Source organism: Leptosomus discolor, chromosome 5, assembly GCF_034619465.1.
Source record: "Leptosomus discolor isolate bLepDis1 chromosome 5, bLepDis1.hap2, whole genome shotgun sequence".
Lineage (NCBI taxonomy): Eukaryota > Metazoa > Chordata > Aves > Leptosomiformes > Leptosomidae > Leptosomus > Leptosomus discolor.
This window is the reverse complement of record NC_141395.1, coordinates 29,796,468-29,823,969: the sequence shown is the minus strand read 5'-3', so window position 1 is coordinate 29,823,969 and position 27,502 is coordinate 29,796,468. Positions and strand designations below refer to the sequence as shown.

At 42.3% G+C, this 27,502-nt stretch overlaps 1 protein-coding gene across 1 annotated transcript in view; it reads right to left on the bottom strand.

The window, feature by feature from the left end:
- CREB1 (cAMP responsive element binding protein 1) overlaps window positions 1-24,367 on the bottom strand; it is a 33,090-nt gene extending 8,723 nt beyond the window's left edge. Inside the window, exons 1-4 of the mRNA XM_086465872.1 lie at window positions 24,280-24,367; window positions 6,173-6,294; window positions 2,579-2,725; window positions 546-646 (exon numbers count right to left, since the gene is read on the bottom strand). Of these exons, the coding sequence (XP_086321998.1) occupies window positions 546-646; window positions 2,579-2,725; window positions 6,173-6,286 (362 nt within the window). The 5' untranslated portion in view covers window positions 6,287-6,294; window positions 24,280-24,367. The remainder of the gene's footprint in view (window positions 1-545; window positions 647-2,578; window positions 2,726-6,172; window positions 6,295-24,279) is intronic.
- Between the last annotated feature and the right edge of the window lie 3,135 nt (window positions 24,368-27,502).

The window sequence follows — 27,502 nt, the reverse complement described above, 5'->3', positions numbered from 1 at the left end:
TAGATGTGTTGCACTACATTCAACTCATACCCTGACTTCTTAAACACAACCAATTTTGCTCAAGCAGAAATTCTCTCTGAGCCATAGAACACCACATGCTCGCTGAAAGTCTCATGGGTGAAAGGAATTAAGTTTGATTGCTGCTAGCATTTCAACAATTGTGAAAACCAATAAAGTTCATTTTTTGCAGACTACAGATTATATAGAAGCCACTTTCTTGCAAAACTTCTGTGTATTTCATGTATTAAGTATCCATAAAAGCTATCTCTTAAGGCACCTAGCACAATGCTACCTTGATATTTCACAAATGTGGCAATTAGCTTATTCTCAGCTCATTTCTGTCTTAACCGAGTGTAACAGCTGAGGTTTCTTCCTCCTCCTCCTGTATCTTATATCTTTACATCCTATTCCATGGAAAGACATTGCAGAAGAGAGATTTCAGTTAACTGGTAAATGTAAAAAAACCTATATAATCACACTGCTTTGTCTCCCCAAGTGATGAACACATCCATCAAGCAAAACGCTTTTGCTTTTAACCTCCATACCTGTAGGAGGGTCGTCTGGAAAGAATTTCTCTTCGTTTCTGTGAGTCTGTGACACTGTCTACTGATTCCTGTGAATCTTCACTTTCTGCTATAGTGGAGATCTGTAAATAAGAACAACAATCAAACTTAACAAGACACTTCCAATGTCTTTATTTTAAGGAAATGTTGACAGCCTGCGAAAACACAACAAAGCCAGTATTCCACAGTGCTTCTACATAGGCAATGAACAGACAGGGCAGGTTACTTAGAAACAGATCCAGTGAAGAATGACCATAGTCAGTTTTATACCAGTGAGAATGTACTTTATAATTTAAATACTCCAACAAGAAAATATAAACAGTAATTCCACACACTTTTCCCTTTCCATGATTCCTTCTTTCCATCCATTTTAAGGAAACAAGATTTTTTAGTAAAATTTAGGGAGAGAATAACTAAAACCAAATTAAGACAGCAGAAATTTTTGGAAACAAAGAAGTTGAAAAACATCAATTTCTAAATAATTGGGTAGATACAATATAGAGAGAGTGCCTTTGAGGGGGGAAACTGTCAGGAAAATGTCACATGAAGATACTAAAAAATAATGCAGTGCTGCAATTCTGAACATTTATGCTAAAAAAAAGACAACGGTTTATGAAGGAAAGCTAAAATGTTTGTATCAACCGTATTTCAGTAATTTTAAACTCAAAGTGTGCCAAAAATGTAAAAACATCTCCAATATATAAAAGCAGAGACTATTTTCCAAGAGACTATAGTCACATGCCAAATATACAAAAGCTAATGATAGTGAATAGAGGAATGCCTGTGTGAGAAACATAGCTCACAGCCAGACATTTTATGCACTAAGGGAAGATTCCTAAAGGCACAAAAAGCTCGCTGGTGCCCAAATCTCAGTTATCAGACAGAGGGCCTGAACAGGTCCAAGGCTGACTGTGAACTACTGGGGCTCTGAATATCCAAACATGCTGGCTTTGCACTGAGCCAGGAGAATTCCAAGCATGGTTTCATTGTCAGTCTCATCTTCCACCTCTGGGCTAGTAACTTGTGCACTTATCTGAAAACTGCTCACCTCTGATAGATTAAAACTCTAAACTTTTGACTCCAATGGCTGAGGAGGGTAGAGCCTGCCAGAGACTCAGCACCAAAGATGACAAGGAGTAAACAAAGATTATTACCAGAATGGCCTAGTTTTAAATTATACATGCCTTATTATTTTTTAAAATAATACCCAGCTAAATATCTGTATCAAACGGTCACAATGTCTACTTTTTAAAATCAAACAATTTTTGAGCTTAGTGTACTAATAGCAAAGGAATGATGTACAGTGCTTGCCCTGTGTAGCTGCTGTACGCTAGGCAATTTTTCTTTCTGCATTCAGTAACAGTCAGCTTAAAGTGGTTAAAAAAAAAGTGACAGGTTTTTAAGATTTCAGACTACTTGTCTCCTATGTTTTCAAGCTACCTCATCATTTTGCATTACCTGTCTTGAGAAAATGCTAAGACTTTACAAAACAAACAATATTCAATAGGCAAATTTTAAAACCATTTTTATGAGAAGATTGATAGGTTTATTTTACACACATCTGTTTTGTAAACCAATGCAAATATTTCTAAGTAGCAAAGACTCCCCTCCCAGAATATCAGCCTCATTAATGATTAAAGATCACATTATAAAAAAAAAATCCCTTTTGTCACTTCAGAATAGTATGAACTCTAACTCAATAAAGATGTCTGAAAATATAGTAGTGAGAAAAAGTATAGTAACACTGTAAGAAAAACCATGAAGCTGTTAAACTCACCAACTGAATTCTAGAGGGAAATGAAACTCAGCAATGTTTGAAAAGTGAAAAGTGGTTAAACCAGAACAGAAAAAAAGTCACAGAGTAGCAAATACTATACAGATTTTGCTGCCAACACGCTCTTAAAGTTTATAAAAGCCAAAACACAATCCACAACACAAATATATTAGAAACCAGTGAACTGGCAGGACTATTCAAAAGGCCCAATTCACATATTAGGAATTTCTTCAGTCAGTACCTGAACTGTCTGGACCTGTGGAGACTGAATAACTGATGGCTGGGCAGCCTGAATTACGCCATGCACTTGAACCGTCTGCCCATTGGGCAGCTGAACTAAGGTCACCGTGGGCGCAGAAGATGTCGCGTGAGCTGCTGGCATAGATACCTGCAAAGAAGAGACAGTGAGCATAAATTAGGTTATTGCAAAATCTTCTTATTTTACTACCAAGAACACTTTTTGGTGAAAGAATCAGATCTCTTCTAGACCCCAGTTAGATGACCCAAATGTTTCAGTGTAATGTAAAACCCCCGCACTGCCTAAGCCAAACATCTGACCTACTTTACAAATTAAATCTAACACAGAATTTCTGCAGGCTCAAAACATCACTTGTAAAACCACTGACAAGGATGGGAAAAACACAACTGTCTCTACTTTGAGGTAACTTAATAAAAACACATCATTACCTTTTGCTTACTTCAGTTAGACATTGCTAGGACTTGGGTGTACTCCTACAGACACTGCTGAGTCAAAGGCAGAAACATATGGGAGTGGAGTTATTTCTGTTCTCACTCAAGAAAATGCAAAGTGTTTGCCAGATGTAAGAAGTTAAAATTTTTAGGGAGTCATACCTTTCAGACTTTCTACAGACTAAACCATATTGAATAGCTGGCAAAGTCCATTGAAATTAAGAAAACTGACCATGTGTTCAGACAGAAAAACCCATGGGTTTGCAGCAGAAACAAATGGTTTGTAGGCAGCTGTTCAGTGTAACGGGTCAAAACAAACTCTCGTCTTAGAGTTATTCTATGAGGAAAAATTGCCCACATTTTAAACCCTCAGGTCCTACACACAACTTTGTTTCTCCAGCACAGACCTGCAGGCATAGCAGCTGTGCCGACAGGGATACACTAACGACTTCAGCATGGTACGCTAGCACTGTGCGCACAGCCCCGCATGTCCTGCGCAGGGGCTTAGGCTCCAAGGACAGTGATACCCACACAGAGCTGTTCCTGTCATGCAGGGAAGTCTCTCTCCTGCAGGTCACAAGAACTATTATGGGCAGCTGAAGGGCCATGGACCAAGGTTGCTACGTGGCTGGGCGATGCCCCGGTGCACATCCAGTACTCAGCAGCTGTTTGGTGACATGATGCACCTGCTCACGGCTGGTGGGGCTCCTGAAAGGCAGGAGGGTCCAGGGCTGCCATACCAGTGCGCACGGCCCTCGGTTTGTGCCTGACTCGCACCATCATAGCACTCAGAGAAGGACTGCAGGCAAACACGAGCTGCTTTGGCAGACCTCAGCCAGGCCACGGGTCACTGACTAGCCAGACTTCTAGACACCCAAGTTTGGAAAATTTAACAATCCTCCAGTGTTCATCAGCATTTTCAAGAAATTTGATCCATGTAGCTACTATGCAAGAAGGGGCTGCACTGCTGTCCTACCTAATCTCAAAGAGCTGCTATGTACCGGATGCAGAAGTAAATCCTCTGCTGTCCCCATGAGCATGTGGTTCTCAAAAACCTGCAGTAGCTGATCTCTAAATTTCCATAAACATCCGCCACTCACGTGGAAACCTTGCTTAACAACAAAATTAAAGGGAATTACATGGAGACCTCCCTCCCCCCACAGCTGTCTCTCCCTAATCCACAAATTTGTGTTTGCCTTTACTTTCGTTTTTCAGGAAAATAGCTGCAGCATTACATTACTTAACTCACATCTGAGAGAAACCGGGACTGAGATTAACATGAGTGCACTTTCCTCTGGCAAATTACACTCCTTTACCAAGTGACCTCTTTTAATAATGCACGTCCAACTAAACAGTCCTTGGCAATGACAGCAAAGCTGATCAACTGGAGGCCACTCTGCGGTTGGATCAAGCCAACAGCAGCGTGTAACTTCCGCAGATGTCTCTGACTCACACCTTGTGGAACTGGAACAAGTTTCCTTTTGACTCTGAAAACTACCCTGAACTCAGTAAAAATGCAGCAATTAAACTAAGCTTACAAGAGGGGTGACCTTACCAAAAATAATGAAATAATTAAATTGACATAATTAGTTATTTAGATTTGCCTAAGCCTCTGAGGGCACTCGCTAATGCCAAACATTGCCACTTCACATATTAAAAATACCGTAATAACGTAACACTGATGTGAACAAGACAGAGAATTATGCTTAGATTGTTATATCACCTCCACAAGGAATATAAAGCCTGGGGAAAAGCTAGGGTCCAAATAATACAGTGAATGACAACAGAGGTAATTAGGAAAAATGTAACATATTTCTTTGTGGTTCACATGGATTTTAACCACAGCTGTACAACCTTTTCTTACTTGGAAAAAATTCTCATTCAAGTACCGGGGTAATTTTGCCCAAGTAGAGTGCATTCAACCCACTGCACACTTGTAAGTTCACTACCTGGAGGTTAGTATGTTAGTGCAGGAATTTTAAACATTCTTACTTCTCTGGACTAAATCTTAATGCATACCAAGTGAGAAGCAGTTTACTGGTTTTGCAAGAGAAATAAACTACTTCCACTCAGCTTACCCTGAAGTGTTATTCGCACCACCTACATCCTGTGCCTAAGTTAGACAGTGAGAAAAATGCCCAAAGAGGCAAGCTGGTGCAGGGCAGCTGGTGGCCTGTAAATTCACTCAACAAAATCACCCTGTGCATTTTAACAGCCTCGATCTCTATACTATCACTTGAACGGAAGTGTACTATCTCTGGTTTACCAAAAGGAGTAATGACTTTAAAAAGACATTAATAATCTATAAAATGATAAGTGATATAACACTTGTGCCACTTAAAAGACACTCGATTCCCCAAAGTATGAGATCTAAAAAAGACCTGTTTGTTCTTTGCAGACTGTAGACAGTTTTAAAATCAAATGGTTACAGAAGAAAGCTGAACAGATTCTGTACTCATTTACACAATGGAGTTGCTTCTGCCAACCATCAGCGTATCCAAGAACAAAACCAGGTTCTAAAATTAGAGATGTAGCTGGTTTCTCGTCTCTCCAAAATAATTTGGGGATAATACATGATCTACTACAGTCTCTCTAAACAGCCAATAATTCTGTGACATTCTGGAGACACAAGATAACATGAGCTGTCAAATGCCAGGTTGTTCCACTTGATTATAATGTTTATAATATTAATCCCAACTGATAAGATGTTGTATTTGCTGCATTATTTCTCTATATTTTCAGTTTGTTTTCTTCAGAATTAAACTGACTGCTATAGACAAGTTTCTAACAGAAAACATAACAGCAAAACAATCCAGTCAATATAAAAAAGACAGTAAATGACATGTTTTGAAAAAAACCCCAATCTTTCAGTGGTACGGTTGTTGTAGAAATATTTTCATTCATTATTCTGTTAACATTACAGTTAACACACATATAGTTCTTCAGAACTTACACAGCCTAGTGTGACGGGAAGTTAAAAATCTCTACTGTTTTAAAAATGTGAAGACAAATACTAAAGGAACTATACATCGCACCTGTTTCAGAATCATATCAATGGAACCTTCTCTCAGGCCCATGAGCACACATTATCCCTCTTAAAAAAATTATCCAATAGGTAAAACTATTACATTGTATGATTTTATACCTGGGCTAACGTTGCAATCTGTGGTTGTGCCTGTACTGTCATCTGTTGAGTTTCTGCCTCTGTAACGGCTGCATCTCCACTCTGCTGGTTCTCTGCTCCAGATTCCATGGTCATTTAGTTACCTACAATCACAATATTTGTCGTAAGTCTGGGTTGGTATGAAAGTCCATTATTCTTGGTGGATCTGGTAGCAATCACTGTAGCTGAATTCCCATTACTACATACTGATTTCATTTTCTTATTAAAATATTGCCAAACTATTAGCATTCAGGCAAAATTTCTTCATGCCAGGTGTTTGCCTCAGGGTAATTTTTCTGTGTGTAATGTTTCTGAGAAACAGGTCCAGCCTCCTCCATTAATGAGATCAGAAAAAATGCGCTTTGCTCATCTTAAAAAAATTGCTTGAGCAATTGCACTATGGTGATCTAGTACCTCTGCAATTTGGAATAACGACCGGCAGCCTGTCAGGAAGGGCACTCCCTCAGCGCCAAGGTGACAATATGCCCTGCTACAGCCCTCCCTCTCCTCGGCAACTGCAGTCTGCAGATAACCAATAGCAATTGCTTCTGTGTTGGGCACTTTGTTTTCTGTCTTCTTCTGTCTGAACTAAATACGAAACACCTCCATGCAAATTCTTTCCACAACCAGACTGTGTACAGCCCTACGCCACAGCAACTTAGTCTTTTCTACTTGGTATTTTTAAAATCAGTACACATAATGATAGAAGCTATTTCTACTTGAACCTTACTGCAAATAACTTTTATATTTAGAGGTACATAGTAGTTTGTCATGACCTAAGTTTTGTATCATATATTGTTCCTAATACACTTATATTTCTAAGCAATAACTGAGCAAGCCTAGATCATCAGAACACACAACTCTATAAAAGACGTTGCATAACTTCCAAAACCATGCATGTGGCAGAGTGCATTGAATGTTAAATTCTGTGCTGATCTGTGAAAAATACTTTTCAGTTCTTCTTTAAATACTGATATGAAAATATAATATATAAAAAAATAATTTCAAAATACAAGGAAATGCTCCCAATAGTGATACAGCAGTACCACTGTATTATACGGAACTCCAAATACTGAATATTAAGAATGGATATTACCTCCAAAGCCACAATACTAATTCTGTGTACCACCCTGTGCTGCTCAATCTACTCAGGCGCCTGACTACTCTAAGGCAGCACACCTCTCCCTCTCTTCAGAGCTGGAGCAAAACAACCACTAGAGCGTTTCTGCTTTGGGAAAGGGCCTGGAGGCAGAGGATGCTCAGCTCAAAAGAAAGGTGGAAAGAAGGAGAAATGCCCCTCTCCTTGCCCAGCTTCACTGGCTCCCTGAGTTAAAAACTTAGAAGTATCAATACCATGACCACATTCAAGAGATTTCATTTTAAACATGAAGTCAGGGAAACTTCCATTTCAATGCAAACTATACTTCAGTATTACATGAAAGAGAATACTCTTTTGGAGATGTGTTGCCTAACACACATTTCAACCCTGAGTATGACATTTCTGTCTTACAGTAAACAATTGCTAATCAACAAAGATAAACGAGCATTTCAAAGCAGTAGCTGCATCTCACATCAAAAGAAAGCAAGTCAATGTATATAAATCAAAATCTGTATATTTAGTACTGAAAGGGACTGTTCAAATAAGCTTGTGTGTGTATGTGTGTGAACACTGAAATGTTTAAGTACAAACATTTAGTTCCAATATCAGTTTAGAAACTCTTAGGAAATTAAAAGAAGGAAAAGAATTAAACCTGATTTTCCTTAAAAACAAACTATGAAAGAAAACTTACAAATTTTTTGAAAAAGCAAATTAAATTATTCTAAGCATCTAGAATTTTGTTCTGCCTCTCCCTGCTGCCATGATTTTTGTCCCACGTAAAGCAGGCAAAAAGCAGTCTGTCAAATGCTCACAGGTAAGCAATACTCCATATGTATGTATATACTAGTAAACTGGCCACAAATGAAATTAATCGTAAATTCACTGCATTTTAAGTAGCCTAGATGCTACAATTTTTGCAAGATTTTCAAGAATAGCCTATGTCCATACAAATATGATAACTCCATTCTTTTCTACAGTACCAAGTCTTCTCCATGTTGTATTTCATCCTCCAGAAAGCACAAAAGAAAATTATGCACTATTCCTATTTGTAATATACATTACCAAACGGTTCTTAAACACTTTGTTAATGACAAGTGGTTTTCTACTGAACTTTTAACACGAGTTATATTTTAACAGTCTTAGTCCTCCATGTTATACACCCAATTTTTTTTGAGTATTCTGCTTTTTCAAAAGTGCAAACTGCAAACCAGACTACCATAGGTTTCCCTTTGATTTTTATAATTTTTAAGGAGGTATCTAGTTTTATCACATTTTTGCAAGTTTCAGCCTGTTTGTCCAAGGCAAGCAAATCAACAACTTTCTCCCAATTCCTATCCATCTATCATGGTGACTCCAGCCAATAGCCTACCTCATTGGAACCATTTCAGGAGCAGATCTTTTGCATTGGCAACATTGCCCAGCCAAGCATCCGGAAAGAACTTTAAAAAACAATTTCCCAGCTACAAATTCAAGTATGTTGCAAAACTAATAATGCTTTTGTTTGCTGATAGAAATTGTGACTCCGGTATGGAGTCAATTGCCATATAAATGGGATTACAAATAGATGAAATGTGAGGAGTCTCTTGAATCAGGTATTTAGCAACGTTCGCAAAGGCGGATGTTGCCAAATTCCTGCTGATAAATGCAATGTTTTCCCAGGAAGAATTTCCAATCCTCTCACACACTACTCAGCAAAGGACCTCTGGTTTTACAGGCTTGGTTTCCACAATTGCATCACCTTATTGCATATGTAATCAGCAGAAGCATTAACTGAGGTGCTCCCTCCTCTACCACACCAACATTTCAGAAATCAAATTCTTAACATGACTTGCAAACACCTAAAAGGAACCTCGTCATAACACACAGTAAGCAACAAGCAATGCAGGAAGCTTCCTGCAAGATTTACATCTTGACACATGCAGTTTAAGCAAGTTTCTAATGTAGTTTTTGCACAAGCTCTTAGTCTCCGTTATTTGCACATTCTAAGTACTCTTGAATTTCATTCAATTTACCCTGCACTTACACATCACAGTATTTGTATTCTAACATCTTCACTACTACCTTTTACAATCACTTGAGAGAAAAAGAAGGAATCAGATTTTTTAATATCATGCCATCATATTCCAGATACACTGATTACACTGCATTGTGTCATGTCTGCTTTAACAGTGACATATGATTAAGACTGCCAAGACATGTAAGACCAGGCACCTACAACACAAATACTTACTAAGTTGTGTGTATGGGTAAGACCATGATGGCTGAAACTAAGGTTGTCAATTCCTACTAGTTCTTGCAATTTACAATGTAACAGATGAAACTACGTTTGGTTTGAAACCTTAACCTCCCTACACATACAAATGAATGCCAATCTTTACACCTCTTTTCTAAGCTGTCATACACCCCTCACCCAGACAAGCTTTGCTGACCAGTACCCCAGTGGCTTTCTGTTCTTGTGGGTGCTCAGGCCCACCCTGCTACCGCATCCTTTTACTCCTCCTGCCCCATTCGCAGTGGCCCACTCTGCTCCCTGACACTGATTTCCCTCGCAGCCACCACATCGGCACTTCTTGAATGGAGGCAGGGATCTGAAAGTGTCCTGGTGGGGAACAAGGGTCTGGGGCAGGAAGGCACATGGGAGCAGAGGGAGCACAGCTTCTTTTTTCTCCCTGCTTCCAGGCTACTCTCCATCTTGTCAGAAAACAACACACCACACCCGCTTTGAGAAAAGAGTATTAATTGCTATAGTTCATCTTGAACCAAGTATTCTCAATGAAACCAACTGAAAACCCAGTTAGCCATTAACAACTAGAGTTGGAAAATCAGAGTCTGCTTGCCCAAAACACCCCAAAACACTGGTTAAGAAAGCTGATGAGATTACCTGGTTAGAGATGCTTTAACTCATGACTTTTATGTAATACACAATTGTCCTTATTAGTTCAAAAGAGCTAGTATTATACTTACAAATACTTTCTTAATAACATACTTACTAATGATCTGAAACTCCAGAGGTGAAGAGCCAAATAGCGAAACATTCAGCTGACACCCAGTTATTTGTTTTAGCCAAATCAGGACTGGGAGAAAGAAGTTCAGCAGAAGACAACTAACTGTACTAGCTGAATTTACACCATGACACCAGAAGACTGATGCTAATAAATGCAAATAGTTGCAGAATGCAGGGAAAATGAACTACACACAATGTAGAAAAATCCAAATAAACCTGTTTCATTAGTTGCATAAATCTGGGATGCGGGCCTGCGCACTACTGCAGATAGTTCACTTCAGATTGCTACTTAACACGCATCTATGACACAAAAAGCTAAAGTGTTAGACTGCAACAGTAATAAGATAATGGGTAGTAATAAGATAACGGGTAATCTTTAAAAATTGTATTTGTACAGATAGACTCTATGTATCAGTTGGATTACAGTTCAGAGGTTGGGAGGCCATCTTAAAAATGGGTTCTGTGGAATCTGCATGTTCAGAGAAAGCAAGCATTTGGGGCAATGAAAACAAGCTGTAAGATCAGACTGGATAGAACTGTATTAGTTACCCCAGAAAGGAAAGAAATGCTTCAAACACTAAAAATACACTTAAATTAGTAACAAGGTAGGTAAACAAGAAACATTCACTGTCTGATTATAAGAACAGCGAAGCTGAAAGGTGGCCAATTTAAAAGTATAAAAATGAAAATTTAAAAATAGCTATTAAAAATTAGGAACATTGATACTTCATGCACTGCACAAATAGAGCACTGATGCTGCTGACGATAATCAATTTATCAGGATTCAAACAGGGGTTAGACATGCACATGGATCACAAGAATATCCAGAATTGGTGCGGTTATTTCACACCAAAAGTAGTGCAGAACTGAAAGGAAGATAAAACCTCATGAGTCAGGATTTAAATCATTCTCTAATCCTTAAAAATTCAAATAAAGATTTTCATGAGGATGAGAGATTATGTCACATGTAATTCTTGCAGGTTGCAGTAGTCTTTTGGGGCACCTACTGATCTTTGGTATCTTAAAGACAGAATGCTGAACTAGGTGAGCTACAGATAACGATAACTCCTGTAATCTCTGTTACTTAAAGTGAGCATCAACGCTGTGTATTCAGAGCATGAGCAAAGTTACCACCCTTCCCATCTGCTTATAGAGCCAGGAAGATACAATTCCTCCCACAGCTTTCATATCAACTTCTTCACTCTTTAGTACCCACCTATTGCTATGTCTGTGGTCTCCCTGGTATATCTTGCTTTCTTACTTCTTCCGTTTCCCATCCCAAATATCCCCACAAATTCCAGCATCTCTCCTGAATGTTAGGCTCTGCTCCTTGGTTTCTCCTTGCTCACATAAGCCATAGAGCCTTCCTGCTCTGCAGACAAGGTTGCTTTTCATCTCCCAGGACAGACTGAAGAAAAAAGGTGGAGGTCCTTTCCCAAACACTACTAAATCCAAGAACCAAAATACCTCACTGCAGCTCTTAACAGCAGATACAACTTTCTATCCACTTTCACACATGAAGGCCCAAAATGCCCCAAAGCTTTCTGTGTTTTTCAGTGGTACCAGGTGGCACAGTAAAACATACCACCTCTCCCCACAAGCCTTTCTTTTCTGTCTTTAGTAACATCATGGTGACAATTCACTGTCACCAGCTAATGCTTATGCTGACTACACCTTGAGGCAACACCTCAGACATACTGTCACAGCCTGCTCACAAGCAAGCACAGCTTTACCAAGTGACATGTTTTAAAGTCTCCTTCTCCTCCACAGCTAGACAATGACTTCTGGTTTTATTTTATTAAAGTACAGACCCAGATTTTGAAAAACATGACAGCCTCCAAAAATAGTGTAGAGCAAAGACCTAACAAACCTATGTCCATACATACAGCTCCACCATCCAAAGTTTCGGGAATTTTACTCACTCTGTATTTACTACATGTGGCTTCATAAAGCCACAGATCCACCATGAAAGCACTGAACAGGTCATCAAACACCACTCCTGTACGCTATTATTTATTTTCACCTTTCCAGTGTAAGTACTGAGAACATTCACATGAAACTTGTACACATTTCCACTGTTACCTTGCAGCGTGGCAGCCCTTACAGCCACAGCTCAATAGTCACTTTACGAACTCCATTCAATGGCTGCCAGACTGAAAGTGTTCAGAGAAAAATAATTTTATTTACAGCTAACACATGGGACTTCAAATAACCAGTAACAAATGGTCAACAGGACAAGACAGGCCCATAATTATCTCCCTGTTGCTAATGACTACAGTGGATTGGCACAGGAATTGCAATTTACATCAGAGCTTCTCTGTCACCCCAAGCTGGCACTGCCCCTGCTGCTGTCCTCTGGGTGTTTGCTCCTCCCGCCCTCTCCTCTGGGTGACAAGACAGGACACCATACTGTGAACCCAACCTACATTTCCTGCTTTGTCTTAAATCTACCTTTTATCACTTCTCTGAATGGGTTCACTATATAGCCACTCGATGATCACACCACCTGCTGGGTCAGGGCAGTGCAAGGGCTGAGTGGAAGTGGAAGTAAAAGAATGGCCTCAACAACCTCCACCTAAAAAAAAGTACTTGTGTAACTATCATTATTATTGAAAACATAATCCATAAATGAGTTCTATTTATAAATGCTCTGTCCTCATATTGAATGCACTTAGGATATTAAAAGACTAATTCACATCACGTCTGTGATCCTTAACATGTGACAGAATTGTGAGAACTGCTTATAAACACAGCTAGTGAATATGCGTAGGAAAAAAAAAAACAAAACACCCAAAAGATGTCTGCAAACTGAATTTTAGAGAAAATAGAGATTTTTAAGGATATCCTGGGCAATATATACAATCTATTCACAAAGACTGGATGAGAACTTGCTTGTTTCTAAGAATTCAGCACATCTTGTAGTTCTTACATGTTTGTTGCCAATATATTTATGCAGTGCATTTACATACAAACTGACCACGCTTTACTACAGCTCACCATCTTTTCTCTGACATTACTTTTAAAACATAAAGAGCACGTGATTTTTAACCTATGCTGATTTCTTGTGATTCCCATTAACTGTAGAAAGCAGCTTTCACAAAAATGAAACCATGTCAACTGTCAAAATACACGCCTCTTTTCTCCATGTGTCTGCTGAAAGTACTGTGGCTCACTTAACACCTGGTGCGTAGCTGCTGGTTACTTAATAAAAATTACCACAACAACGTATCTGAACAGTATCATTTGTACACAGACATCTTTAACACAACATAAAGTATGGGCATCAAATGACTCTTTATGACAGCATGTGGGAGCTAATGCTCCCACCGAATACATCACAAACACCAGGAACACACTCTTTTGGTACAGGCCTAGCAAATTAACAGTCAGCATAGCCACTCATGATGAAGTTTGATTTCTGGCCCTTGTCAAAATCTCCTTTTGCCTTTGAAACAGCAGTGGGTGGAGAACTGAGGAATAAATGTCTCCATGCGACCTGGAGCTGACCTCTCAGTACAGCTGACTGCAGTGACACGAAGCCAGCTACTTCTCATAGCTGCACTTCTAACTTCAGTGCTAAACTGTGACCACACAGGCCTGATGGCAGTTTTCAATGAAAAAAGGAAGAAACTACGACTAGCGAGGTATCTTTGTGTGTGTGTCTCTCTCTCCCTCTACAAGGGAGCCCCTGCGATGCTACTAGATGCCGCAGCCCACCAGTAGTGCTTCTGCAAACAGCAGGTACCTCACATGGCAAGGTGGGACAGCACCACACCCTTCTAAAAGCCATAGAGTGTATTAATGCAGCCTGAACCCAAGTAATGTGAGTACAGCAATAGGTACAATAAACTAACATCTCTGTTCTGCTGAGGCCCTGTGCCCAAGCTGGTACACCCTACCTCTTAGTACGGGTTGTTAGCTTGGGCTCAGCGCCATGCTATGGCAGCTACATGACCCCTGTGTAAGAAGGGAAGTTGTACCTGGCTGGCACAGCAATCAGTTTAGAAACAGTGCTCTGATACCACCCAGCTATCTAGGCATGCCAAACGAGTAATTTATCCTGCTGTGCAGAACATTCTGGGCCACCTCCTGTCATAGCAAACATTGGCATGTAAAGGTGTTCCAGCAGAAGAGCTAAGGCAGTCCAGAGTGACAGAAAGCAGAGCTAATTCGGCAAGCAGGCAGAGGCTTTCTCCTTCCCCACTAACAGGGTGAAAATGGGAGATGATGTTAGAAGAGAGGACTGTGTCCCTACCAACCACGAAAGAAATATTTAGAGCAGAAAATGATGCCAAGTTAGCAAGGTTAAGATCCACCTAAGAAGGTGCATGCGTTCCTTTCTTCCACTGGGTAGACCTGTCAGGACTTGAGATTTCCACTTGACCTGCCAGAGGCATTCAGATGCATCATATTTGGTCTCCTCCATATGCATTTCTCTGTCTTACAGCCTTTTACCATCCCATCATTCATTCTGGCAGAATAAGAACCACTTAAATGCTGCATGAAATACTTGACAACGTTTTGACATGTTGTAAGGATCTTTGTCCACGTGCCAAGCAACCTTTAAACATCCCAGGTCAGAGGCACCAGCTGCAGGAACTGCTGCAATCCCAAACCTGTGACAGAGTGCAACTCTGTAGGGAGAGACTCTACACACGTTTGTATTACATAAATAGTTATCTGGGAAAACTACTGAACTTCTTCTCAGGAAACAACTACAGGAGCGACGACTGATGGCTCAACAGAGCTACTCTCCTAAAGACTGAAGTAGACTATGATGTTGTTAAGATGAGGGTATTTAATAACAGTGCCTCCTGCACAGGCTTTGGCCTACATACGTGGTACAGAGATTCACAGTCTCAATCACTGGGTCCACGTCAAATGCTTAAGTGAACAAAGCTAAAGCTACATTGAAATTGTATAGGAGATCACCCAGCTCTCTTCTGGTGCTCAGAGCAGATCAGGAACAACTTATTAAAAAATAAAAATAAACCCCAGAGCATTACAGACTCCCATCGGTCTGGTCAACCTGAGTGCTCCAAGCCCAAGGGGCAAGAATACAACATATAGTAATCTTACACCTGTAACAGAAAAAGGAATCACCTCCATACAGGTGTTTCCTCAATTGTAATAATTTAAATTACATACCAGGTATGACTTAATGGAAGTATATGCAGGAATGTGATAAAGATGGATAATCATATAAACATGTTTATTATTACCCCAAATCTTTCTATTCCAAAGTAATTTGTTTTCAGAGTCTCTGTCAATTTCACAGTGTGAAAATATTAAGAGACACGACACATTTATCACAATACCATACTTTAAGACTGGACGAAAGATTCTTAGAGATTAAAGATGACATTCTAATGTAACACGAATGTAAATTTATGTTCTGAAACTTAATCTTCTGGAAAGTCCCAGAAATTCAGGGGACTTTCCCATGAATAGAGCAAATGTTTCCTTCCCCATCCTATAATGATGGAGGGCAACTGTCAGTATTTAAAGTTCTCTGTTTGGTCTAAAACATTAAATTACGTATCTGAACTTCATCATCCATTTGTTTTGTTCATGCAAAAATAAAAAAAAAAAATAGCCTGAAGTTTGAATACTGTAGGTCACCTCAGCAAAATACTGCAGATTGAAAAGGGTCAGATGTTGGAATCCCGAAGTGATACAGATGACAGGTGTTTTCACATCATTCTTCTGTTTCAGAGAACTATCAAATCAGTTAAAAAATTCAGAACAAGCATGAAGTTTTAGGTATTAGCAGCAGCATTGTTAAACTTAACAAGAGAATTTTAGGTAGAACTTATGTCTGTGCTGAGATTTCTGTTGGAGAGAAGGGGCAGCTCCAACACTAGTGTTTCTAACCCATTTGTGAATGTCAGTGGCTAAAGGATTAGTTCATAAAAAATGCCACTTCATATATTTACGCTGCAAGCCTCATAGGCATAAACTATTAAAACAAACACTGCTCATTCTGTTTGATGCTTGGAACATATGTGGTATTCCTAGAGTTCAACCCATAGCATAAGAGCATGAAGTTATATAACTTGGTAAACACTGGAAAGTCTTCTTTAAAAAAAACACAACACTTGTAACGAGTTCGGAAAGAAAACACAACAAAATGGATGTTTCAGACCAATGCTTTCACTGTTTTATTAACAGATTATCTTTAGAACTGGTCATCTGAAAGTAAAATAGATTAAATTATTTATACAAAGCTGACAATTACCAGATACGAAGTCAAATGTCTGAAACAAATTTGAAACAATCTCTATCTGCACAAGCAACATACTTTTCATTATGATTTAACAGCTTTGTTTCTTTCTTAACAGGCAGTATAGACTATTTTTTGCTTCAATGCTCTCAAGAAAGTGAAAACCTTTGAATTCTTTCTGCAGTTGGAGTGCTACAGAAGAGTATGCCCAGGAAAAATGGCAATTCCTTACAAATCTTGCCCTTGTCCAACTTCTGAATGCATCTTATTCATAAAATTTATTGCAACATTAAAACCAAAGTATTTGGGGCTTAAGCCACAGTTCAGACTTGGAAATAGTTTAAATCCTAAAACTGCTCTGACTTTACTGGTTATATTGAAATCGTCATGGCTTGGTCAATTAGCACTAGTCTTGAAGCAACAGCAGACACATTATCTTGCTTAATGCACAAAATTAAATTTATGACCCACCCTCTCCCTAAAAACCAAACAAAATGAAAGAGTGACCAAATTTTGTAGTAAAACAATTTTGACTAATGTTACCAATCAAGTGGATTCTGTTTATTTTCATGTATTTGTATAGCTGGCTGGACAGTGCAGAAGAGCTTCTTAAATGAGAAATATCTTTCATATGCCTGCCAGGCAGATCTACCCTGTAAAAATATAATCTCCAAACAGAGAATAATTTATCTTGGTTCTCAAATACTCAACTGGAGTTTAAGACCTGCATTACCTGTGGGCAACACAGCTGTCTCCATGGAACAGGGATGCGACTTGCTGACACTGAAGGTCAGAACGATGACCCTGAGTAAACAACGGGAGCCATCCATGAACCAGAAAGGGCCAGAGAAAGAAACAGAATCCGTGTTTTGCATCAGCGTGTTACACACAAAAGAAAATCTCCGTTTTGCTTTCTGCAACTACAGTCTTACAAGCATTTCTGTGGGCAGCGCTGTCAGCTCAGGCTCTGCTTTCCTCTGGATTCTTTGTTATTTACACCTTTACAGCTCTCTTTGAGGCTGTATAGTAAATGGGTCTGTGCGATCAATCTGCACTACCAGACCAGAAAAATGAAACTTATTTTTATCCTGAACCAGTTCTCTGATCCCATTCATGTCACTGCCCCACAGACAGCTGTACTGGTGCTACTGGCACAGGAGCAGGGACAGTGGAGCAGAGTCTACCCCACTGCAGTCAGGCCTGCCAATGAAAGCGAAGTTGATGGAATCATGGGTATAGGTATCATAAGACTGCAGGAAATAAACAAAGATAATGAAGAAAAGAAAACATCTATATTTTGTAACTTGATTATTATTGTTCTACTGATGACTCTGCTTAAGAATGGGAGGCTGGAAAGAGGATGATTATTTTTTATATAGTTAACACTAGCTTTCTGAGGACTGGGCAGAGAGAGGCATTTTTCAAAAAGCTACACCGCTGACAAAGCAGTTGTTTGCAGCAGGTAACGTACTTCTTCTACCCAGCCCAGGATAATGTGCACTGGTTATACACTCCACATTAACCTTACACTACAACTTTCATGCTAGTAGTTTCAGCCACAATTATTTTAAAACCAGGAAGACAGGCCAAGGCATCTATCGGTTTGTAGTAACAGTGAAACTAAAGCGAGCTCACTGCCCAGGTGCGTAGGGCCAACTGACAGAATTTACACCAAGGTGTTGGACCTGGACCCCTTTCAGAGCTTCATCTTTCAACTTGGGCTCGGTTAAAGAAATATTATATATACTTCTCCCCATCTGACCGGGCTCCTCGTAAAGAAAGCGACCCAAGAGTTATGCTGATCCAACCTCTTGAGAAGACTGACACCCACCTCGGATAAGCAGTAGCTAGTTCAATCAACCAGGTGTCACCAGGCTTTCAAAAGAGGGCAACTTTACTCTCTGTTTTCTTTTTTTTTTTCCTTCAACTGAGACATTTACTGTGTTCTAGCTCTCCTAGCTGCAAAGACAAACTGATGTGGCTCTGATCACCACGGACAGAGCCTGACTCATCCTTCTTACACTCTGAACCATGGATGTGCTGCCGTTCCCCAAACGGATCTGCTGACAGCTCTCTGCTGCTGAAAGGAGAAAGTTGTGTCCCCCTTCCTGCCTTCCCCTACAATCTCCCTGCAAATTTGCACCAGTGTTGGTGCTAACAGCATCTCAATCACCAACTGATCCAGCTCACTCACGCAAAAGAAAACTAACCTAACAAAAAGCACTGTTTCTCCTGGGTTAGTGATTTAAACTGGCTCATTAGATTTTACATACAATCAACACTATAGCCAACGTAATGGATGGCCAAACACCACACAACCAGGAGCGGGAGAGAAGGAAGGAGTAAGATGTCTTCTCCTGATAGCCACACACAGTTGTATCAGCTCAGATGAAACCACAGAAACAGATTTCTTCTGTTGGTATTATGCTGTAGCGTTAGTACAGTGCCTTTTTTCACATCTTCCCTCCCTTGGTATCTCCCAGAATTTTCCTATCAGCACAAAAGAGAAAATCTGGATAAGTTTCATTAAGAGGGGCAGGAGTCCTACTTCTACAGTAATGTCCTAGGCTTTTTTTCAAGAGAAAGCTCTCTACAATCTACAAAGGCATAAATTTACAAGCACTGCTCATATTGCATGTCACTTGGAGGAACGGACAGGCACCAGCAGAGTTTGAGGCCGTGCCAGCTACACAGAGCCAGAAGAAGAGTCATCAGAAAAAGGCAAGAAAATGGTGCTTCCCATCCATTATTCCACAAGGTACAATAAAAGATAAGCTAGATGAGATGACATTTTACATTCAAGCTCTAGGAAAGGTGCAAGGGAAAGCAAAATCCAATTGATACTGGAATAGCAGTAAAGAACAAGAGATTTCTGGTAGCATCTATCAGAAAAATGCATGCAGTATGGGAGCCAAAATGTCACTGGAGGTTGCAGAGTTGCTGGAGAGATGATTAAGAAGATTGCAGCAAAGAGCTGTAGAGAACAGTGACGGGAGGTTAAAAGTTAGAACAAAACATGTGGGAACAGGCTGAGGAAGTGAACATAATAGCTGTTAAAAAAACCTCACAAAAGGTGTTTAAGCCAAGTAAGTAAGTAGCACAACAAACTATGTATACATGACACTACAGTCAGGGAACAGCTGCTGCTCATGTTCATTTGCTCATATTTTGCACATGTAAAAACTTAAGCTTAGCTGAATGATCCAGTGCTGCAGCAAGAAGATCCACAACAGGATCTATGCCATCCAGCTTAGTTACAAACACAGGAATAACTTAACAATTTTTATGTAGGTTGCATTTTCTCATTTAGCAGCACTGCTGTTCGAGCTGCCTTTATCTTCCTGCTCATTCCAGCCCCATCCCTCCCCCAATTATGCTGGTACAGCTACTGTGCAGCCATGCAGCAAGCTGAGGAGGGAATGATCCAGGTGAAAAATAATCAGGTTCCCCACCCCTCGCCCTGAAGGATCATTGCTCCAGTCAGGTGTACCATGCAGTGGCCCAAACATTTGTGTCAGTGCAATGGAGAAGACATGAGCAAATCACCAGACATGGATGATGCTTCAGCCAATATCACTGTCAAAAATACGTGGAACTATGGTTTCAGTCCATCAGGCAGTAGATAAACTTCAGAAATTCTTGGATTTCTCAGGCTACCATTTTTTTTTTGAGTCTGCTCAAGAAAAGAACCTGCTCTTTTCTAAGTTTTAAAAGCTACATGAAAAAGTTTCTGCCAAAAGAGGAAAATACAAACCAGCTTTACAGATCTTCCAAATACAGAGAAAAAAGTTTTGCTGATAACCTCATTGACCAAACAAGCTATTGCTGGAACAGCGCTTAAAGGACCAGAGATTTTTACACATCATTTGAACTCTCCCCTTCGAAAAGTGTGAAAACATAAAGCGTAGACATTTTTGTTTCACCTTCCTGTGTGAAGGTAGCTTCAAAATAGCCCATTATAAGGCTTCCTGCAGCTTTGTCTAAAGTAGCCAGTACAGTCTTCTGTCAGGGACCAATTTAAAAGTAATGAAATCCAGAACAGCAATTGAAAGGACTCTCTGATCTTTGGAACTATTTTTCCATCTTTCACCTAATGGGCTTGATTTGTGACAAACATCAAATCTCACAATACTCTCACGAGAAAAACAGGTATGCTTATTATCTTAAGCAGTAAAAGAAACCCTGTACCTATGCACTTTGCTCAAAATCATTGAGAGTACCTATCAAGCATCAGTGCTGCTTTAAACTTCTGTGTATGTATACAACTTCTACACATATGTAAAACATACACATGTATCAGAACAACAACACACCTCCTCCAAATTCTTTACCCTCTCCCCTTTAGGTCGCTCTTCTACCACATAATTTTCTGTTCTCTCCACTTTACACAGGATACTCTAAATCCAGCACTGCCAGAAAAGAAAAAAGCAGCAGCATGAAATGAGAAAATCCTTGTCTGTTTTCAAATGCTTTTTTTATCTAAAAGACCAACTAGATCCTGGCACATCTTCATCTTCTGCACAGCCGACAAGGCTGTTTTAGAAATATGGAAAAATAGAAAGTGCCGTGTTTGTTCTCACTCACCTTTTAAATTGCGGTACAACCAAGTGAGCTAAAAGTTTTGAAGAATGAAATAGGTATCAATGCCTTCATGCTGGGTGATGTACAAAATTCGTTAACCGTATATTGCTCAGGTTTTCATAATCACCATGAAATATGACCGCATAGACTGCAGATAAGGCAACAAAATTTTTGATTCAGAAAAATTACTGCCTTGTCATGAAACTTCAACTGTACGCAGGTAGGGCACCAGAGAGCTCAAACCCAATTCAGCAGGATTTGTTTCTGTAGATGAGGATTGCTGTCATGTCCCATGAAACTAACTTTAGATTAGTGGCATAAAGCTAGCATGGTCTTCTCACTGCACAAAAGCCTTGAGAAGTGCGGCATGAGTAACTGATCTCCACTTGCTTCCAGAGATCCGAAAATAGAGGTGAAGTGTGAATGTCCCATTTGTTTCAAAAGGGTGTCAACACAAATTCCTAGGCAGGGCCTTGTCTGCTATCAAAATCTGCACCTACAGAGCTGTAGCTGCATTTAGGCAAGAAGAGGCTGTTTGCTTCTTACTGCAGCAGAACTGCTACTTTCCAGAATAAGATCAGCTACTACAGAATATTTTATATTTGACATCAGTACCAGCAATAGCTATGCTGGTGCAGGCTTCCAGGCAACAGACAGATTGATGACCTGACAGTCTAAATGAGATGTTTCTAAATTTTCTGTATCAGCAGACCCCTCTCCCCTTTCAGATCTTTGGGATTTTTTTTTTCACCCAGGTTAGCCAACACCCTTATGAGCAAAAGTATGGGAGAAAAAAACCCCAAACAGATCAGATGCAGGCTATTTATTGCAGATCTAGACACAAAGCTGAGAGTACTAATCTAAACATTGATGTTCTATCAATGAAATTAAAGCATTCAAAATTATTACACTCTCCTTTCCTACATGCAAATATTTCATTTTAGGTCACCTGTGAGCGATGCTTAGCAAATACACAACCACCTCTCTGTTCCCTTATCTCTGGTCTGTGAGGACACAAAGCTGGTGAGGAAACGCAGAGATCTGTGTTAGGAAACAGGGATCCAAGAGTCCTCCACTGTATTATGAAACAGAATAAAATAAAATGTTGTGTTCCTAAAGCCACAAAAACCAAGCAAGGATTTACTGTCACATTCTTGTATTTAAAATGAAGTGCGTATCTATGAAACCAAGAATGAATGAAATACACCAACTACAATCTCTTGAATCATTAGTACAGCTACATTGCTTACTGAAGTCTTCAGATGTCTATTAATCAATTACAACTTTAGAAACTCTTTTCTCATGTTGGTATTATTTAGAGTGACGTAGAGCACCTTTGGTGTTCATTTCAAAAGAAGCAGAAGTGACAGAAAACAGAAATTCACATAGAAGGAAGGGCAGGCCTGTCTACACATGTGAATCACAAATACTCATCCTGAATAAAAATTTACTTCAGTGACTTCACATTTTACTGTAAAAATCCACATTTGTTGATACAGGGAAAGGAAGCAAGTAGTCTCAAAATTCCTGTATTCTGAAATAGTGTTTGGTGGTCACAATGTGACTAAACAGGGATATCTGATATTCCTAAATAAGTCTCCAGTCATTTATTTAAGAAATAGGGATCTTATTTCTAACTTTAGGAAAAAAAAAATCATGACAAGTGTTATTCCAGATGTAGATTATGTGCAAGCATTTCAATATTATGAGGGAAAATTAAAAAAACAAAAACAAAACCCAAAAAATGGTTTTGGGAAGAAAAGTCATATGACCCATAAATTTTTTTTATCCTTGCATACATTTGAGAGGCGCAACAATCTTCGGTTAAAATAAGTATTTTAAGACGACTGCCATGTCATTTTTACTTATTACTGTACACAAAAATGCAGACATCCAGGTTTTGAAAGTAGAAATAAAGTCAAAATAATGTCTTCTAGACATAAAATGGGAAAAAAGCCCCACAGCTGCAGCAGTGCAAGGCTGGTGTAAGGTGGAAAAGGCAGACGAGTTGACATTTGCTATTAAAGCAGGGATAGAGGTCAAATCCTGCCTGCTGTGCAGCACCTAAGAGTAGCAAAAGACACACTTTTTTTTTTCTGTGGAAAACTGGCAAAAGCAAATCCCAAACCGAGATTTACCAGCCACGGCCAGGCTCGAGTTCACTTTGGGTTAAAAATACTAACAGGAAAGAAAGCACGCAGCAGAAGGGAACCGTATCTCTGTTACGTGATCTGCGCACCAGGCTTAAAGCTCTTCCCTCCGATATCGCCCCGGAGCGCGGTGTTGGGTGACCGAGTACCATTACCCCTCTTACAGCCTCCTGGAGACGGCCGTGCCCCACGCTGTAAATAAAAGTAAACCACCAGACCAAGCGCTGGCCCGAGCTTCTGTGCACAGATTTTATTAAAAACTTCTCGTTACAGAGCCTAGGAGCGTGTTACAGAGCCTAGGAACGCCCCACGTACTCGTTTCCATCACGGCAAGAGTTCGTTTATTTATTTGTACAGCGCACTCGGGTCACTGGGGAAGTGAAACTCTCCGGGCGCGGACCGGCGGGCGCAAGGGGCCGGGGCGGCCCCGCAGGAGGGCTGCCCGCGCGCCGCCACGGCCGGCCCCGCGTCCCCGGAGCCCGGCGGGGCCGCGCCGGCCGGGAGGCCGCGCCCGGGGCCGCCGCCGACCGAAGCGGGCAGCGCCGGGGGGAGGGCGAGGGGCGCGCGGCGGCTGCGGGTAAGCAGACCGAAGGCACACGGAGGGGCGGGGAGGGGTCGCCCCGCCGCGGAGGGGGCGCGGGTGGGTGCGCGGACGCCCCCCGCCGCCGCTCCCCCCTCGTCGTCTTCCTCCGCCGCCGCCTCCTCCTGGGGCCGGGGGGCGCGAACCCCCTTCCCCGCCGCGGTGAGCGCCGCCGCTGGCTGCTGCCAGAGCCGCCGCTGCCGCCGCCCGGCCGTTGCGGCCGCCGCCGCCGCCGGGGCCGGCTCCCATCCGCCATTATCCTTTGTTCGCGGCGCGACGGCGGCGGGGATGTTGCAGGGCTCGGCTCCATCTTTAAAGCGGGCGCCCCTCCCGCGGGCGGTGCAAGGCCGGGCCCCCGCGTCCTGCCGCCCGGCGGCTCCCCTGGTCCCCGCCGGGCTCCATTTCCTTCCCTCCCCCCCGCCCCTGTTTGCTGGGCGCCTTCCTCCTCTTACCGGTTACCAGGCTGCTCCGTCACTGCTTTCGTTCGCGCCTAGGATCTCGCCGCAGTTTTATTCTCTCCCCCACGTAACACACCGCGTCAAACTACACCTCCGCCGCGTCACTCACACACACACAGGCGCTCCCAGCCCGGCGACAGGCAGGCAGCGGCCGACTGAGGAGCGCCAGCCAGGGAGCAAGCGCCGAGCGCGCCGCGGCCCGCACGGAAAACGCCGAGCGCTCACGGAAAACGCCGAGCGCCCGGCAGGCGGCGGGAACGGCCGAGCGCGCCGCCGGCCCCCGCGGAAAGAGCCGAGCGGCCGCGGAAACAAACGAAGCGCCCCGGAGGGGAGGCGGAAAGAGCCGAGCGGCCGCGGGAAGGCGCGAGCGGCGCTTCCGCCCGGGGCGGCCCGCGCGAAAAGCATGGAGCGGGTGTGCGGGGGGGCCGCGCCCCCACTTACCGCCCCGCCGGGCGCGCGAGCGGGGCCGAGGAGGGCGGAAAGCTGCGAGCGCTCACGGAGACGGCCGAGCTGCCCCGCAGGCGGGTGGCCGAGCGCGGGGCCGTCTCCCCCAGAGACCCCGCCGAGGGCGCCGGAGCCCCCCGCGTTCACCAGGCGCTTTCCCACGCACACACTGACGCCCCGGAAGTCCCGGGACCCCGGGGGTCCTGCAAGGCTGCCCGCCCCCCACTCCGGGAGGTCTACTCCCTGGGTGCGCCACTGCCAGGGCAGCTGTCCAGACCCCTCTTCCTCAGGCCCTGGATTCTCACCCCAAGGCCCAGCCACCCCTTGTCTTCACAGGCACAACATGGCGGGTGGGGTGCTGTGGTGAGGCCATGCTGCCCCTCCTCGATGCCTCCTGGCTGCTTGGCATCTCCACTGTCCCCTGCCCGCATGGTGAAGTGCTCACATCCTTCAGGTTACTCCTCTACACCTTCCTCTACTGCCTGGTTTTTACTCCGGGCTGAGACTCCTGTCCCACTCCCCACCCTCTCTGGCCCTGTGGCCAGCCAGCCATGGCAGCCCATAACCAGGCACAAGGTCAGTGCTGCTCCATCGTGACACAAATATCACCATGAAATCCCTCAGCCCTGGGCAATCAGACTCCACCGGTGCTAAAGGGGCAAACCTGTGTTGGCAGAGGTGCAGACACCAGGCACCAAAGCTGTAAAACCACAGTTTTCAGAGCACCTATGGCTGAGGTGGCAGTTTGCGCCCATGGTGCCAGCCCCATGCTTTGCCACCTCTCAGGAGGGACAGAAGTTATTACAATGGGGCAGCGGACAAGATAGGGGTTTGTGCCTCATCAGAGAAGAGGAGCAGCCACATGCTGTGTCCCTCAACCTTATCTGCAGTGCCAGCGTGTTGTCTGTTGCTGGGGGTTTTAAACACTGGATAGTTTAAATTTTCCTAGGAAAGATTTTTCAGAGTTGATGCCGCCATGGAGCAGGGAATGGGCTAGTGGTGCTCCAGCCGGGTGAGTCCAGTCCCGTCTTCTCCAGTTCACACACACAGTTGAATACACCCAATTATATGCCCTGAAGAATGAACTGCTTGAACTAGAACAAGAGAAAAACTATCATAGCCTTGAAGAAACTACTTCTCATTTCACAAAACCTCAAGATGGCACTACATAACCAGATTTGAAGCTCTGAATCTGGTTCATTTTTGCAGCTGGCCTGTCATGGCCACCTGGTCAGACAACCCCGTGAGGCCTTAACTGCTGCAGGCACTGCACTGGGTGACACTGGTGCCTGGTTTAAATTAGTTTTGCTTTTGTCAAGCCTTGTTTCCTCAAGAAGGTTGAACTGATTTTACTTACATTAAGTTTTATCTAACTCCATAAAAAATTACAGGAGCCAGTGCAGAGAGTGATTACAGGTTTACTTTGTGTTTGTGTTGATTATAGTTATTCTAAAATAAACTGGAAAAAAACACCTTTAACATTTAAAAAACCAAAAAGCGGCTCAAGTTAAACTGATAAAACGTTAATTTATTGACAACACAGTCTATGGCTGGGGCCACAGCTCATTTTCTGCTTCTGATGCACTTTTCCCTCTGCCCTGCTTGCAGACGGTAGCTCCAAGGTTGCAGCACAGTGTAGCCTCCACGGCCACCCTCCTCATGCCTGCTTCTCCCCCTGGGTGTTGTGGACCTGCGCTGTGCCTTTAGCTCATATTCAATCCTGGCTGCAGTGTGCAGTTGACATAATTTTAGGAAATTATTTCCTCTTTTTAGAGTGCTAGGATATGAAAGCTCGATCTGCGAGATAAGTCTTTTACAACTCCTATTGGGAGCAGAATTTTTCTGCCATTTAAAGCTTTTGAGACAGGCAAGAAATCTAAAATTGGTGTTTCTTGGTCTATTCATGGACAGTGCATGGAAATGCTTCTCACTCCAAATCGCCAGTATAGGTGTGAAAGGCTTGTCTCACAATCATGTTCTTCTCATTTCACTCCACTAAATACTGAGGTAGAGGGTTGGTTTTGATAATGTTGTGACATTTGAACTCTAGTCCCGTTGCACAGAGTTTTTAACAGTTTAATGTGTATTTAATAAAGTATGTCCTATGCATTTGGTTAGCATATACAGATATAAATCAAACTAGTAATTAAAAATGTTTTAATTCAGCTAACATATGGACATTTTGCAGTGTGGATTTTAAAGTTTGCTAGAACTCCTGCGTTTCAAGCAGCAATTCTGAGATCAAAGCATAAGGGATCAGCCTTTGTGCTCCTTTTAGGAGGAGTAAAGTACTTTCTGTGAGAAAATACAATGAGCAGAACAAATGTAGCCATCTGAGTGTCTCTTGTTTGACTCATGCATTTATCTGCTTTCCATCCTTCTCTTTCCTCTTTGTGTTAATGTTTGTGTTGCATCAGCTTCTTTTCCTCCCACAAATGACAAAAATCATATACATTCTCCACTCATGCATGTTTTTCAGAACTGGATTGTTCTCCCTCGTGCAGCAAGCCTGAAGAATTGCAGCAATAAGCCTTCAAGGGAATAAGCTTTGATCCTTGAAAGGCAACTAAAATGCACTATCCAGATCTCAGTGAACGGCTGCCATCAGAAATCTGGGCAACACTCTCAACCTGAGTGATGAGAGGGCTGCTGGTGGTACTGAATTACAGCTAGTCCCCCAGACCAGCCAGGACTGCCCTGACAGTAGCTAGGCAGCTCCTTGTGTGGCTCTGATCCTGCTGCCCTTTTAGGGCTGGTACTCTGGTGCCCTGCT